At 40.6% G+C, this 15,681-nt stretch overlaps 1 protein-coding gene across 1 annotated transcript; it reads left to right on the forward strand.

The window, feature by feature from the left end:
• Positions 1 to 234: 234 nt before the first annotated feature.
• LOC108504087 (serpin B11-like) lies at positions 235 to 11,277 on the forward strand (the record flags this gene model as incomplete). The annotated part of the gene is given in 10 exon segments (XM_017828711.1): positions 235 to 417; positions 419 to 492; positions 494 to 604; positions 5,656 to 5,833; positions 7,431 to 7,544; positions 7,906 to 8,037; positions 8,885 to 9,002; positions 10,245 to 10,387; positions 10,580 to 10,750; positions 10,873 to 11,277. Coding segments are annotated over 10 exon segments (1,629 nt in total), but the record flags the coding sequence as incomplete, so codon positions are not given.
• Between the last annotated feature and the right edge of the window lie 4,404 nt (positions 11,278 to 15,681).

A 15,681-nucleotide genomic window follows, 5' to 3' on the forward strand; every position in this document is an offset into this window, starting at 1 on the left:
CGAATACCTCCTGGCTGGGAATTCCTGTTACACTTCAAGGAAATACTTCTTCCCTTCTCTAATTAAGCTCCTTCCATACAGGTAAAGCCGACTCCTTACCTGAGAGAGAGAGATGGCTGTAGGCAACATAAAGCTCATGTGTTTCCCATTCATTTGTTCTATGCAAGCAAGCTCAGTCCAAACAATCTTGGCATGCAAACACCTGTGTACAAGCCAGACCCCATCAAATTTTAAAGGGACTACACACAGCAGTGCAGCCATGGATCTCCAGGTTTAATGATCAGTTTTCCAGCTGAGGGTGACTTGGCATTGCAATCAGGAGATGTTGCCAGCAGATATTGCCTGCCAAACTTGTTGGGCAGCCTTGAGAGAAGTGCTAATAGCATATTGCTAGATGCAGGTTTACCAGTCTTCTGTGAGGAAACCTCATGTTGATGGCATTCACATTGAACTGCAACATGCTGCTATCAGCAGCAATTGGTTAGAGATTGAACAAGAGAGTGGGAGATTTTTGTAATACGGTAGTCACAGGAACGTGCTCCAGAGCTCAGCTGTTGTGCTCTTCATTTAACCTCTTCAGGCAAGAAGGTAAAAATTCTATGTTGTTTTTGTTGGTTTTTCCCCCCCCAAATAACATGTAATATTTTTTTTGGCAGATCCAAAGTAGTCTACAGGCTGGTAAAGTAAACATCATGTTTACAGATGGAACAGAGAGGGTTTACAGGCTTCAGGCAGCAAAACACACTGCTGAAATTCAGGTGGCTCACACAAAGGAGCTGGTCTTCTGTGGGATATGAATGAGGAATTTAGGAATATATGCCCAAAGATATCAATCTAAAGATTCTTGCCTAAATTTCACAGGCTTTCGAATCTGAAATTTCCACAGAACATCTCTGTCCATCCACTGTGGTCTAACTTCTACAGGACTAATGAGCTCAGTGGCTTATACGAGAAAGTAGATGCTCTTCTGCCTGTATGTCCAGAAGGGCTGAAATGCAGGCTCCTTCAGAGCACCTCTACCTACTCTGGTAGAAACAGGCTTCATGTAAAATGATGATGCTGATGACCTGAGCAAACTCACCCACAGAGTGGGAGATATATGTTAATTTAACTTCTTTTCTCAGCTTTCCATGGCAAAAGAAAAAGCCTTGAAATGTTCACTAGATGAGAGAGAGATCCTGCAATTCTTTTATTGGGTTCTTAGGTATTTGCCCTGTACTCTGATCCCTGCTGCCGGGGAAATTGTTTATGTTCCTGAACCATGACTCTATAAAATAGAGAGAGTGGAATGGTTTTAAGATTTTGGGTCTTTTAGTGGGGATGCTAGTCTTAGCCAGCAAAATATTAGCTCCTGGGTTTGGCAACAACGTTTAGAAGCTTGCCTGTGCAGCTACACACAGGCACAGCAAATAACTTGCCACTGTACAGCCTGCAACATGCCAATGTATATCCATGTCTGTTTGTGCAGAAATAATTAGCCTAGAATGAGGTATAGAAGATACTGGAGGGACTGATTCAAACTAATAAAAGCAGTCAGTAAAAAGGCTTTCTGGCATAAAAGTAGCATCCTGAGAGGCTAGGTTGTTTGGAAAATGAAATTGGCACAATTTTGCTTGAAAACTTGTTTTTTACTGAAATGTATTGCTTTTTAATTTAAAGTATGTTACTTTGGAAATGTTTTGTGTCATTTAGGAATGATTAGAATTTCTGTGTTGTAGGAAATTTAATTTTTCTTATGTGCTCCTTGTCCCTTTCACTCCAAATCATCACGGAAACTTTTGGAATTTTCTTTTTGTGAGAATGGCCATGAAAAATAAGAAAGTAACTTCTACCAATGTTCGTGTGAGGAAACAGCACTATCTGTCGTGTGATCTTTTTCTAGGATAGACACATGTAATTTCTGCCTATTCTGTCTTCCTTTGTGTATGAGATGAATGTGTATTAAAGCACATTAATGGAAAGCAGATTGAATAAGTAAAACATGCAATAGGAAGTACCATGTGGCGTCAGAGAAAACAGATTCCTTCTTACTTACCTTGTATGAAATACAGAATTACCTTAAAACCAAGGCTACACCTCTCAGCCTCTCTGCCCTATTTACTGCCTCCTTCTGTTGACTGAATAATATAATCTAAATACACCCAATAATTATGATAGATTTGAGCACAGGGTTTTTTTTAATGCTTTGATAATTTTAATTTAGATTTCATTTACCCTTAACCAAAAACAAAACTATAAAGGGAGGACAGATCATGAATAGTTATAGAGAAGTGTTTGTCATTTCACACAGGCATGGAAGAAGTTTGTCATCCTTGCAAGGTCTGTGGTATGCAGTGGTTTCTTCTGAAGGAAGCTATTTTTCTGGGTGGCTTTTGCTCACATACAGCAGCACCAGTAATTTCCATCTGCTGGACTGTGTTAAATGCTGATGAACTATTGTGCAAAGCATCTCCCTTCATCAGTGGTTCTGCACTATTGATAATGCTCAATGCACATGCTTTGACTAGTGCAGAACAGCAGCTAGGATCTTCCTGGAACACTTATTTTGCTCTTAATATTGTCCCTTCTTGTCACCCCAAGATTATTTAAAAGTAACATTACCATTCGTTGTCCACCATGTAGGTGTTCTCCAAATGCCACAGTCCTTGCAGTAGCTCCAAAACTCTGATTGAATTATTACACAGATTATACAGAAGACTTAATGGTGTGGAATCATTCACACACTCGTGCCCACCCCAATCTAGATTAAGAAAGTTCACTAAATCCTTTAAGTCTTCAGTAAGAAAGTTCCTTGACCAACCCATACTTCCCTCTCCTTCCTTTGGGTTTCTAGGGCAGCTCTCTAAGTAGTTCCCACTTACAAAACCATGGAGTTGGCTGTAGTGTTTGCACCTGGATGTCTCCCTGAGGACAGCCTGCTGCTTTTGCAAAAGGAGTGGCCACCTCAGTATGCCAGACACTCGCTTTTAAAACCTGTTCCTAGATCCTGGCCTCTCCCTCCATTCTTTGTATGCAGCCCTTTCCCTGCAGGGTGGGGTGGAGGTGCCTCCTTCCCACTGAGTAAGTTTATTAACTCTTTTTTTCTCCCTGACTTGTTCTGAAGTTTGGGCACACCTACAATGTGCCTCATGGCCTACGTTCACCATGACTGATTTCACAGCTTCATTTCAGATTTTTCCAGAGATATGGAAGTAGAGCAATAATAACTTAAGAACTGAAGGTGCACTGAGTTTTTTTTCCAGAAGTTTCTGAATAGTAGGATGTGAAGGTAGAACAAAAGAGAAATGATTATTTAGTGCAATGTCTTGTGGTAAGATGACTGTACTACTAAAAGGAAAATGAAAACCATATTTCATACAAAGACACGAATAGCAGAGCTAGAACTACTGTTTTCAGAATTAATGAGATAAAACTGATCTTTGATTTCTCTGTGCAGAGAATTTTTTGGGTCTTTCTCCTCTCTTTTCTCCATTTGTATTAGGTCTCTGTGTGAAGTACTTCTGGACTTCAGGGTAAAACAAATGTCTCAGTATGAAACATACACGAACTTTTTCTTTCAGCATCACGTGTTCTTTCCACAGAGCTTCATTCAGAAACAGGATGAAGCATGGATTATTACTGTGCTTTTCAAGCTAGTCAAATGGCAAGAAATGTCTGCATTTGCCACACAATACACCTTCATGTATTCAGAAACTTGACCTTTCAGCTCTTCCAATCCTCTGCAGCAATCTGTCTTAGGCTCAGTTTGTTTTTCTGTGGACTGAGTTCATTCCTGTTGTCTGGCACTTGCTGTGGGCTAAGATGGTTTGCACAGACAAATGCTGCATCTTGGCTGAGCCATGTCAACACCAATGCCCTGGCAACTTCTTCTGGCACCTGAGTTCCAGCTTCTCATGCAAAATGCACACCTGGCTCATGGCTGAGTAAGAGGTAGCTGCACTCTGCATTTTAAGAATGGTGCAAGACATTTTGAGTAGCTCTTTGAAAAAAGAAAACTCTGTAAAGGACAGGGTTTCTGTGAGGTGGGGGCTGTGGCTGCGGTAGAACTGGGGCCTCAGTGGGAGAGCAGGGTGATAGGAGACGGAGGTCCCCAGCACCAGTCAACACTCCCCATGAAGGCTCTAGACCACTCTCAGAGGGGCAGTGACAGCCCAGAACAGGCTGTATACGGCCCCTGCTGATAAATGATCCTGAAGTTCAGCTTTTCACAAGCCTTTCCCCACCCTTAACCTCTGGTGACACAAACTGGAGCTCCTCATGTAACTTTGCCTAGCAGGCTGCAGCAGCCAGGCAGATAGGGCTGAGAAGGAGTGCCTGCCTGCTGTGCCATGGCCTTCTGTGGGCACTGGGCATAACCACTTGGCTGTGCACTGACTTGTTTTTAAAATTGAGAGGAACTGTGGCAACTTGCTATGGACCTGACCCATGCTAGTCCCAGTGCAGACTGAGAGGGAAAGCCAGCCAGATCTGTGCCATGGGAGACATGAAGGACTTCTCTCCATACTGTGGCCATATATTTTCCCCTAAATAAATCATCTTTCTGAAACACAGACCATAGCTACCTAGCTCTATGTCTGCAAGAAGACGGGAGTGTATGCTTTGCTTTTCATACATTTTTTTCATTTGTGCTGTTCAAAATATTATTTGTTTGATACTGAAAGTGATGTGGTTTGTTTTTTGTTGGTTTTTGGTTTTTTTTGGTATAATGATTCCGTAAAAGTTTGTGTGATCCCACTCATATCCACATAACACCTTTACTATTCTTGTAAGATTCAGGAAAGGAGTTTATAACCCTCTTTTTCTTCACAGTCTCCTCCTTGCAAGGACCAAGCTGAACTTGGTCCTAACTTGTTCTTAGCAGAGTGAATTGAAAGTAAATGACCCATGGGAAAGGTATCAGACTGTAATGTTTCTAGTACAAAAGAAGAGATTGACACAGATCTTGTTATATCATTGAGCAGGAATTACAAAATTTTTTTCAGGGCTCTTGAGCTATTACTTTGTTTGGAATTTTTAGTTATGTATCCTGCCTGAATCTGTGGCTCCTGGAAAACTCACGAGACGTGAAAAAGTGTATTTCAAACTGTTAATGTTTCCACATGTAGTTCAGTCTCCATAGCTGTTAATTACCCTTTTTGATGTATGAAAACATTCAACTAATAGTGATTTTATTTTTATAAACCTATTGCTTGAAACCTGTATACTACAGCTCTGGTTACCACACATGGTTATATGCAGGCATAGTTTCTGTCACCAAGACTGTGTCACTGTATTTTGTTAAAAGAGAAAAGAGTTGTTGCAACTGTATCCATCAAACCAGTTTGGAGGAGGAAAATGTTAATCCATAGCTGACTGATTTCAATATCATAAGCTGAAATAAGACACAGCATGGGATAAGACAAAAAAAGGGTCCTTTCTGAGGACCCTATGTGTGTGTAGGTCCCTTTTCCAGACCCTCTGTGTGCTTGATACATCTGTACATTACAGACTGACAAATATGTGCAAGGTTGGCTGTTTCAAACTCCCAGAATTTAGAAAACTTTTATTATTTAGCAACCAGCTATGGGATAAACTCAGGGCAGACAGGTGCTTCATAGTGTCTAGCTAGACAAGCTGCATTAAATTCCTTCATTCTTTTGTGCTCCCAGTTACCAGATGCTTCATGATGAACTCCATTTCTAGACCAGTTACTGAGTTTTGCCTTGATCTCTACAATAAGCTCAACAGAAATGCAGAGGACACAAATATCGTCTTCTCTCCAATGAGCATCTCTGTTGCCCTGGCCCTGATCCATCTAGGTGCAAGAAACAACACTGCTGCTCAGATAGAAAAGGTAAGTATTAACAAACCATGCCGAGATGCTTCCTCATTTCTTGCTGTTCCCTTAATGAAAATGTTGGGCATCCTAGCACGACACATGTGCAAGGGTCTCATAGGAAACCTGCACAAATGCAGGCACAGATTCTGCCTTCACAGTCGTGCTTGGTGCACTATGATCCTTGCCATCAGCTAGTGTGAGTCTCATCATGCCCCCACACAAGAGCAAGGAACAAGGACTGAATGGGAGGCGGCAGTACAGCACAGTGGGGCACTCTGGCTTTCCCCAAGCCTGCTGTCAGAATATCAGACTTGGTTTCAAAATTACAGATCAGAGTTTCTTGTTGTGGTTGTTATGAGAATCCTCAAGTTGTGTCTGGGTGGGCAGTGGGGAGAGCTGCAGAAACCTGAAGTAGTTGCATCTGCATGGCTGGAAGCATTAGCTCACTTGTCACTTATGACGTTCAAGAGTCAAAGTGTCTCACCTCACAGAGACCCCTTCAATCACTGTGTCTTTACTCCCTGCAGGACAAGTTCTGCTTTCTACAACCTTTCTTCTCTTTTCTTGTTTGAGCCTATTTGTGGTAAAAACCCAATAATCCTAAGACAAAAGTTCTTCTCAGTAGCTGACTCTGTACTGGTACATTTTAATGCATCATATTCTAACAGTACCACGTGCACAGTCTGACTGCTGGATCACCCACAGCCAAGGTAGATGTGCTCTCCTTGTGAGGATTCCAGAGTGTAGTGGGTTGACCTTGGCTGGTGGCTGCCAGGCACCCATCCAGACATTCTCTTGCTCTCCCTCTTCTACAAGGACAGGAGGAGAAAATAAGATTAAAAAGCTTGTGGGTCAAGATAAGGACAGGGACATCACTTGGCAATTACTGTCACGGCAAAACAGACTTGACTCATTCTGGAGCTGGCTGAACCAGCTCATTTTGACATATAGAGTCTGTTCTCTTCATACAAAGGCCTTCAGCCCCCTGGCTACCATAATGATGCCACATCAACCCTATACACAGGGACTGCTGCTTGTTTTAGGAAAGAAATGGGGACTGCTTAATAACAGTATCCTCAATAAAAAGAGTAAGTCTATGTATGATGCAACATTATTGTAATGGAGAAGCTGCTGGAAATTTTTCAGTGAGATATTTGCACATTAGAAACGAGGACTGGTTTCCATTAAGAGCACTATGGTTTTGATATATTTCTAAGCTGATGCCAATTTTAAGAATGGTTGCAAGAATCCAATTTTGATGTTTTCAAAGAAAAGCATTTTTATCTCTGTGCTTGGGGCAACTTTTTGTTTTGAAATTTAAGGTAACTGTAGCAATGAAACACAAATCAAATATAAACATTCTGGAGTAAGGAAGAGTAACACTTTGAGGGATTAAGTGCAAGTTCTTCTGGGTTTGTTAACATAGACATGTGAGTCTGAACATGAGTATATGAACAATTTCAAGTCTGCCATTTCAGCTGATAAGTGAAGCTTAGAAAACATATTTTATAAATCTACACCACTTATCCAGGGCAGCATAGCAAAGCCTTAAATCGAGGAAAATGCTTTTATCCCAGTTACAGTTGCCATAACTTGGCATCTTCAACTGCAGGTGCTCCACGTAAGGAAATCTGCAGGAGCAATGAGCCTTGGATATGATCAAGAGAATGCAGCCCCAGAAATGGAGCCAAAAGAAACCCGGGAGAGACAGCCTTCCTTCTCACAGGTGCGTCCTTGGGTGGGGAGCACTGGAACACTGTCTTCCCTGTGAGGTAGGTTAGTAGGGGTAAAGCACTAGTTTGCCACTGGAGGGAGTCAAGATCACAGGCTCGGAGTCTACCTAATCCTCTTGGAAATGCCTGATACAAGGTGTTATTTTATTAAGGGCCAAACCTTTCAATAAGTCAATACCAAAGCCTTCAGTGATTTCATCTGAAAGAGGATCAGGCTACAAAGCTTGGAGTAGCTGGATCTAAAAATTACTTCAGCAGGAGTTAGCCTTACAGCGTAATTTAATTAAGATGCAAATTAAAAACCAAAGCTATACAGAGGAATAATTTTAATTGTTGTGTTTGTAATAATCCCAGTGTAACAAGGATGGAGACCTTAACCATAAAGTGTTCCAGACATTGCTTTTGCAACTACAAAACCTTGGCGAAAGATATGTTTTAACCCTGGCCAACAATCTCTTTATACAACAAGGATTTGAAATCCAGCAGGTAAGTTACCTGTATCTGCTAATTGCTGTGGCCCTGACCTCAAGCTTCCCTTTAACCGAATCTCACTGTTGCCCCTCTTGTTTATGCTTTGGAGCACTCAGTGTGCTTCTTGGAGCTATATCTCTTGGGGCTTGTGGGAAAGAGACAAGATTGTCAACTTTCAGTTATTTTATTTAAAATAAAACAAACTACCTTGTGGATATCAATAGCTACAGAACAAAAATAAAGCAGAAGGCTGTTCCCTTTTGGCATGGCTACACTTAGCCAGAGGTGAACCAACAGCCAAAAAATGTCCTATTCAAGCTGTCTGTAAACTACCTACTTCTGGGGCAGCAGTAAGTTTGGAGAGGACTTATCACCTGGGATGTTGAACAGATTCATGCACAGAGCTGCTGTCCTGAATTTCTTGCTCCTTTCTTACTGAATAAAGAGTGGTCTTGAGATTACTTGGTAAGGCTATCTTGCTAGTCACTTTTTAACTTTTCTGTCAGTTATTTCTGTTGAGTTATTTGGATACTTGAGCATCAAAAAACATATTTCACATTTTCTCTCTTTATTGTTTTTTTACCTGGACATCAGTTGTGCAGTTCTCCATGAGAAGACTCTTTCTCCTGGTTTTCTTGTTACTTATTTACCTTTTTTGCCTATACAATATAATAATTATCTTGTTTTCAAAGATTCTCTGAATAAACTTCAGATAGTTAATGTTTCCAAAATGAAACTTTGCCTTATGAAGTCAAAAGGTCCCTCACCATTTCTAAAACACTGTTGAACCATTGATTTCTTTCCAAAGGGAATAAGTGCTTAATAGACCTGATCAAGTCATAATCTTTATTTTGCTTTACAGCAATTTCTAATGTGTACCAAGGAACTGTATGGAGCAATGCTGCAAACAGTGGACTTTCATGGTGCTGTTGAAGCTGCCAGAAGAAAAATTAATGCTTGGGTTGAGAGTGAGACACAAGGTAAAACAAAGCAAAACCATTGTCATACTCTCGCTGCTTTCTTACACTGCTTCAACAAATGAAATTCCAGAATATGAAAAGCAAAGGCCTGTCTACATGTCTGGGTGTTCACTCTTATGCTGTTTAAATACAGTTTGTCTTCCCATCCACTCTTGAAAGTTACCAGATAAATTATTTCTGAATTAAAAATATGTTTGTTGTCAAATACTTTCGTATTCCCATCCTTATGGCTGGCATGGTAACTACAGTAATACCTATAAGGCTTGACCAGACCAACTGCTTCTGCAAACAGCCACAAATGCAGATACAGCAGGGGATGGAAGCCATGAGATTCATGGTGAGACTGGGAGCAGCCAGGAAGAGTGGTGGTGGAGAGAGAGCCCATCTGGGGACCTGGTTATATGTAAAGCAATGCCCACAAAGATGAGAGATGTGAGCACCGGCAAGACTCACCATCACAAGTGACATCATTTAACCAGCTGTTGCCCATAACAGGACAGCAGGGGCCATTGGCTTTTGCTGATTGGACTAAACATGATATCTGCCATTTTCCTTTAGTTTTACCAGATCTGCAGTAGCAGTGGGATGAAAATTTTCTAAATCTTCTGGCTGAACGTAAACCAGAACTTCCTCAGAACAGGAAAATAGATTTGATGGCTTCTGCAATTTCTCAGTTGCCCATCTCCTGACCAAGCCTGTCCTTGTACTGGCAGAGCAGCCTGTGATTGGTGTGGGGAAGAGCTGTTAACAGTTGGCTCCCAGTAAGAGAGCTGAAAGTTCAGAAGCCACCTCAGACAGGTTTAGGAACCATCCTTGGTCTGGGTGCTCATATGAAGCCTGTGGACCTGCTAACTCCTACCTCAGCCTCTGTGTAGAAAGTCAAAAGCTCCATGGCCAGTTAAGTGCTGTGCTTGATAGGAAGGAAAAGATGCCCTCATGCAAACCAAAATATGTGTTTAATGGTGCTGTCTCTTTTACCATGATAAATGTCACCTGACACATACGTATGGTCACTGGCAGTGCCAACTGGCTAATTTGGTGACCCCCAGTTCCCCTGTGCTCCCTGGCTGGTAACAGTGCAGAGGAATCTACCATTTGTTTACTTATATTTTTTCTGTCCTTTGAATAAACCAAAAGTTCCTAAGTTTTCCCAAAACTAAGTTCACAGGCCAGTTATTGAGTCTAAATCCAGAGTCTTAATGACAACTAATAAATACTTACGTATTTCAAAATTCCCCTCAGGTAAAATCAAGGAACTCTTTGCTCCTGGTGTGATTGATGGACATGCATTGCTGGTGCTGGTGAATGTCATCTACTTCAAAGCATCCTGGGAACACAAGTTTGAGGAACAAAAAACAGTACAGAGAGATTTTAAACTGAATCAGGTACATCTACATTCTGTAAATCTTAACACTATTTACTCTGGAAAGTGTGATCACTGCAGAAGCACAATGTCCAATGCCCCGTGATTAAGGTAAGGTAAGGGTGTTTTGGGAACTTAACTTGCTTCTCCTGTTGGGAAGAGGTGTTAGTAAGGGCTGTATGGCGTAAGTGACTTCATATTTTCTTTTCAATAGAACAGAAAAAAACCTGTGCAGATGATGTATCAGAAAGGCACATTTAAACTAGGCTACATTGAGGAGGTGGGTGCTCAGATCCTTGAACTCCCTTATGCTCAGAAGTCACTGAGCATGATCATCCTGCTGCCAGGTGATGTGGCTGATGGATCTACCAGTGGGCTGGAGCAGGTAAGGCAGTTTATATCATGGGCTAGAAATGAAAGTTAGTTGTCTGAATTAACAGTGGGTAAAGATCTAAATTTTTAAACTTGCCCACCTATTTTAATCTCTTTTTCCCCCCCATCTTTTAGATTGAAAGCACAATGACCTATGAAAATTTAATGCTGTGGACCTCTGTAGAGAACATGTTTGAGACAACAGTGGAGGTCTACCTCCCCCGATTCAAGCTTGAAGACACATTTAACCTCAATGAGGTGTTACAAGAGATGGGGATGACTGATATCTTCACTGAATCAAAAGTTGACCTCTCTGCAATGTCGTTTGCAAAATCTCTGGTGCTGTCAAATGTTATCCATAAGACGTATGTGGAAGTCAATGAGGAAGGCACCGTAGCAGCAGCTGGTACAGGAGCTAGCATTGTGAGGAGATCTATGCCTCTCACAGAAGTGTTTATGGCTAATCACCCTTTCTTATTCTTTATTCGACACAATCCTACCAATACTATTATTTTTTTTGGCAAACTCTGTTCACCTTAAAATCAGGGCTATTTTATAACATTGTAAGGAACACCCGGATGAAAATCAGAAATTGTACTTTTTTTCCCCAGTGCATTCTTAATCCTATGACAGCTGGTTTGTACTTCAAAGTAAACACTGTAACCAGTTTTGTTTATAACCTATTAATTGGATGCTCTGTCACTAGGCTCCTTGAATTGTAAGTATTGATCTGAATCCATAATGGGAGTAAATTTTCCCTTAACCTCACTGAATATGAATAACAGTTTGTTTCCTTGATGTGCACGTATGCTGCTGTATTCCTGCATTCATATGCATTTCTGCTTATTAATGATGGTGACAATAGGGGTGAGATGGGAAGTGACCTTTAGAAATCATCTGGTCTACCTCTCCTGCACAAGCAGGGCCATTTAGAACTGGTTGCCCAAGTCTGTGTCCAGATGGCTTTTGCATATCTCCAAAGATGGAGACTCCACCACTTCTTTGAACAACCTCCTAGAAGTGCGTCCTAAGTTCTCAAATAACTCCAAAGACAATTTTGTATGCGTAGTGTCTGCAGGAACAGGATACAAAACTGCATAGTTCTAAAGATGGTTAATTATTTACATAGTAAAGCCTTTTATATGGGGATAAATCAAATGATTTCAGTCTCAAAGAATAGGAAGAAAATGGTCTAAAGCATCCCATTGAAGTTACTGATGCAGAAAACTGTAGCGATGAACTTTCAAGAAATGTGGGGTTTTTTCCTCCCATGCTGCTGTGTGGTGAATTTTGATGTTCTGAGATGCAAATCTGAAAGACGGGGCTCTCTCCATGCTTTGAAAAATAAGGTATGATTTTGAAAAGTACAATGTAAATCATGAAAATCACAGTTAAACATTACCTGCAAATGTTTGTGGGGAAAAAATAAAACTTCTTCCTAACTGATAGGGAGATAATACTGCTAATTTGCTGGTTTAACATAAGTGACATCTTCCTCAGAGAGATTCTGCATGAGATTTAGCAAATGAATGTTTGCAATGTGCTTTTTGACCCCTGAAAAGGAAAATGTACATCAGCTGTTCACCGTGCAACCTCATGTTCTGCATTCATGATTACCATAGCTTATGCACCGTAAGTTGCCTGGAGCCATTTGGACAAGAAAGTCTAGAAAATAAAAGTGAGTGATAACTGAGCAGGAACAGACAGGAGCAGGACAATAAAAGAGTCAAATAAGCAAACTACTACTCTTGACTGTCTAATCTGAAGGTGCAGTACAAGTGCAGCAGGAGTTCTTCAGGCTGTGTCTGTGTTTCCTTTCTGGAGGCTGGCCACCCAGTTGGCCTATTAGGCATTGTCTTTGTTACCTAAAGCTGTCATCATCCGGCGTTTACATTCCCCAGGGAAGTTCTGAGCACTGCAACCTCAACAATCAGCAATGTTTTTGAAAACAGAGGGACAGGGATTCCTGTGATGAAGTGGCAAATGCCACAGGGGAAACCCCCTTCCTTTTATTCCTATCTTTTCTCAGAAATGAGTATACAGTCCCCAACACCAAGCATATCCTTTTTGGACTTTTGAATTAAAACAGGAGTTTGTGGCAATGCTGTGGATCAGCAGGGTGACAGATCTGCACTTGTTACCAGTGAAGAATGAAGGAGCTTAGTCCTGACAGTGAAAGAAATAGAGGGGAATGTTTGCAGTAAAGCCTCCATTTAGTACCAGCTCAGCTGGGCCCTTCTTGTGCTGTCAGAACCCAGGAGCCATGAAGATGAGTGGTGAACCCTGCATGGCATCAGAGATATGTCTAGGCCTTTTCTGACACACACGATAGCAGCAGATTTAATATTGCAACAACCTCATGAACTAAGAGAAGAAGACAAACGTTAGGAAGCAAAACCCCCAAATGTCTATGCAACATAGGTTTTTCACATTTTATTTCCCTCAGTGCAAACTCTACTGAAGGCAGTGCTTCTCTCACTGCTAATCCCCATTCATGTAAATAAGGTTCAGTGCCTCTTCTCTCCCCACAGCTTGCAGCTTGCTGGGGAGGAGGCATCTCTTTAGCAAATGGCAAGGTTCAGATGTATTTGTGTCTCTGCCCTGAGACCCCAGTGTTGGACTAGGTGACCTCTGAAGGTCCTTTACAACCCAAAGGCTGTTCTATGGGTCTGTGTCTTCCACTCTAGTTAGCTGGATTTAGCTGTCTCCACTGAGCTCTGGTCAGCTACTGATTTACAGCTGGTCAGACTGGTTTATAGCAACCATGCTGCATCGCAAAATATCTGAGTTGGTAAAAAAATGAAACAGTTATCAGGTATTGTGTCTTAGACACGAAACGTACAGGCACATTTTAAAATCTCACATTCTCCCAACTTTAATATCCTGTATTATACTTACTGAATTGTGTAGGATCTGCCTTGTTTTCCTGTTTCTGTCTGGAACTGGAGGGGGAGAAACTCAGCAGTGATTGGAATAATGGTTATTGGCAAAATATATAGCTTTTAAGCTACAAGGTGAAGAAATACTATTTTTCAGTGCACAGGGGCTGAGACTAGATTTAGAGATGTGATTGATGTTGAAAGTTTCACTTTCATAGTATCACTTTTAGTGTTCATACTGAGTCTGAGGTAACTTTGCATGTGGTTTCCTCTTGGTGCAAGGGAAGTGGTGGCAGTAGAAATGTATGGAGCAAATCTCTACCTCTTCTCTCGAAATTTGGTTTGGTGTGTTTGGGATGCACAGTGTTTCAGCTTTCTTCTCCAAGTTGTGAGGCCACAGTCCTTCTGAGAGGATTCATCAGCAGCTCTGGGTTCTCCGTCGCATGGTGCTCATCACCTCACTGAATTAGATACTTATGTCTACCCTGGTATCAACTGAGGGGAGGGCCACAATTTGGCCCTCAAATCACAAAATCGCTTAATGTGTTATGAGCAGTAAAGTGAGATGCCTACCTCGCAGGCAACTGTTTATATCATTCACTTATCTTCAGAGAGAGTTGAACTTTACTTTAGAAACCAATTCAATATGTATTTCTAATTTAATGAAGATGTGATGTGTAAATTTCCAGGGGAGTCAAGAATGCCAGAGGTACTGCTGTAAAAAACTTAAACACTGGTTTTACTCTTGGGGAAAGCTTTATCCCCAGGGCTAAAAATTAAACCAGAAAAGGTTCAACTGGTACACTTCAGGAGAGGCTACTTAGCAGGATTTATTTGACCTGTTATTTCCTAAGTTGTCCTGTGAATATCTCAGAATTTGGCTCTCGGTCATTTTTGGTTTTGGCCTTGGTGTTCTGGATTTCTAGAGACAAACCTATTTTATACAGAAACTCAGATGTAATTCCTTCTGATCTTAAGATTAAACACAGTAGTATAATTAGTAAAAAATATTACAATATTCAAATGGTTTTTAAAAACTATCCTGTCACTGATTTCTTACAGATATTCTTATCTCTCCAACCATAAAAAAGAAAAAGTCTTATGCATTTAGAACTTTGTTTCCAGTCTCCCTTCCAGTATTTATCAATTTTCCATCACCTTTTGCATAGACCATCCATTCTGCACTTCCAACACATGTATGGAAGTACCAGCTCACTTCTTGTATGGGTTCAGAAAATCATGAAGAAGGAATGCTTTGATTTCACTTCTTTTTTTAAACTTTTTTTTAAACTTCCATGTTATACCATATTTTATTCTCTTAGTCCAGTGGAGTCAACTTAGCAGGATGAATGTGTAGTAGCATCACATCTATATTCAGATACTACCAAGGCTTGAACAAAGCAGCAAGGAAGGACATATGCAGTCTGACTGAATCTGACTGATGGCATTGGTACTAATTAGCATCCTCTGGCTAAGATCTACAGAAGGTATTATGAGCAGATTATCAGGACTAAAGTTCAACATTCAAGCACGATATGATTTACAATATAAATTGTACATAGTTAATTAAATTTATTTATTATCAAGATAAATAGGTTAACTTTTATTTACTTATAATTTATTAACATTAATTATAATAATGTAATATTTGTTTCAATATAAAATTACCACACATCGAAGGCTGGCTTTGACTGACGGTAATGTAAGTAGCTTCATGCCTTCTGTACTATAAGAGGTGCTATTCTATTCCAGCTGTGCAGTCAGTCACACAGTAATGGCATCAGGATAATCTAGACATTTAATTTCCATATTTATTAAAAAATTTGTCTCTTAGTAAATCCTTGATTTTATTTTCTTGGAAAGTGTGGTCATTTTCTATATTGAATTATAATCACCTCTAGCAGGTACTGCATCATAGTAGTCATAGGTGTTATGAGAACCAGATTCATAAGTCACACTTGCAAACTGTGGGGTTTTTTTATATATATGTAATGGAGAATCAGTGAATAACATGTTTATGCACAGAATTATAGATGGCTTCAGAAAGGAGAAGACACACTAAAGT

This window comes from Lepidothrix coronata, unplaced genomic scaffold, assembly GCF_001604755.1.
Source record: "Lepidothrix coronata isolate B3197 unplaced genomic scaffold, Lepidothrix_coronata-1.0 Scaffold152, whole genome shotgun sequence".
NCBI lineage: Eukaryota > Metazoa > Chordata > Aves > Passeriformes > Pipridae > Lepidothrix > Lepidothrix coronata.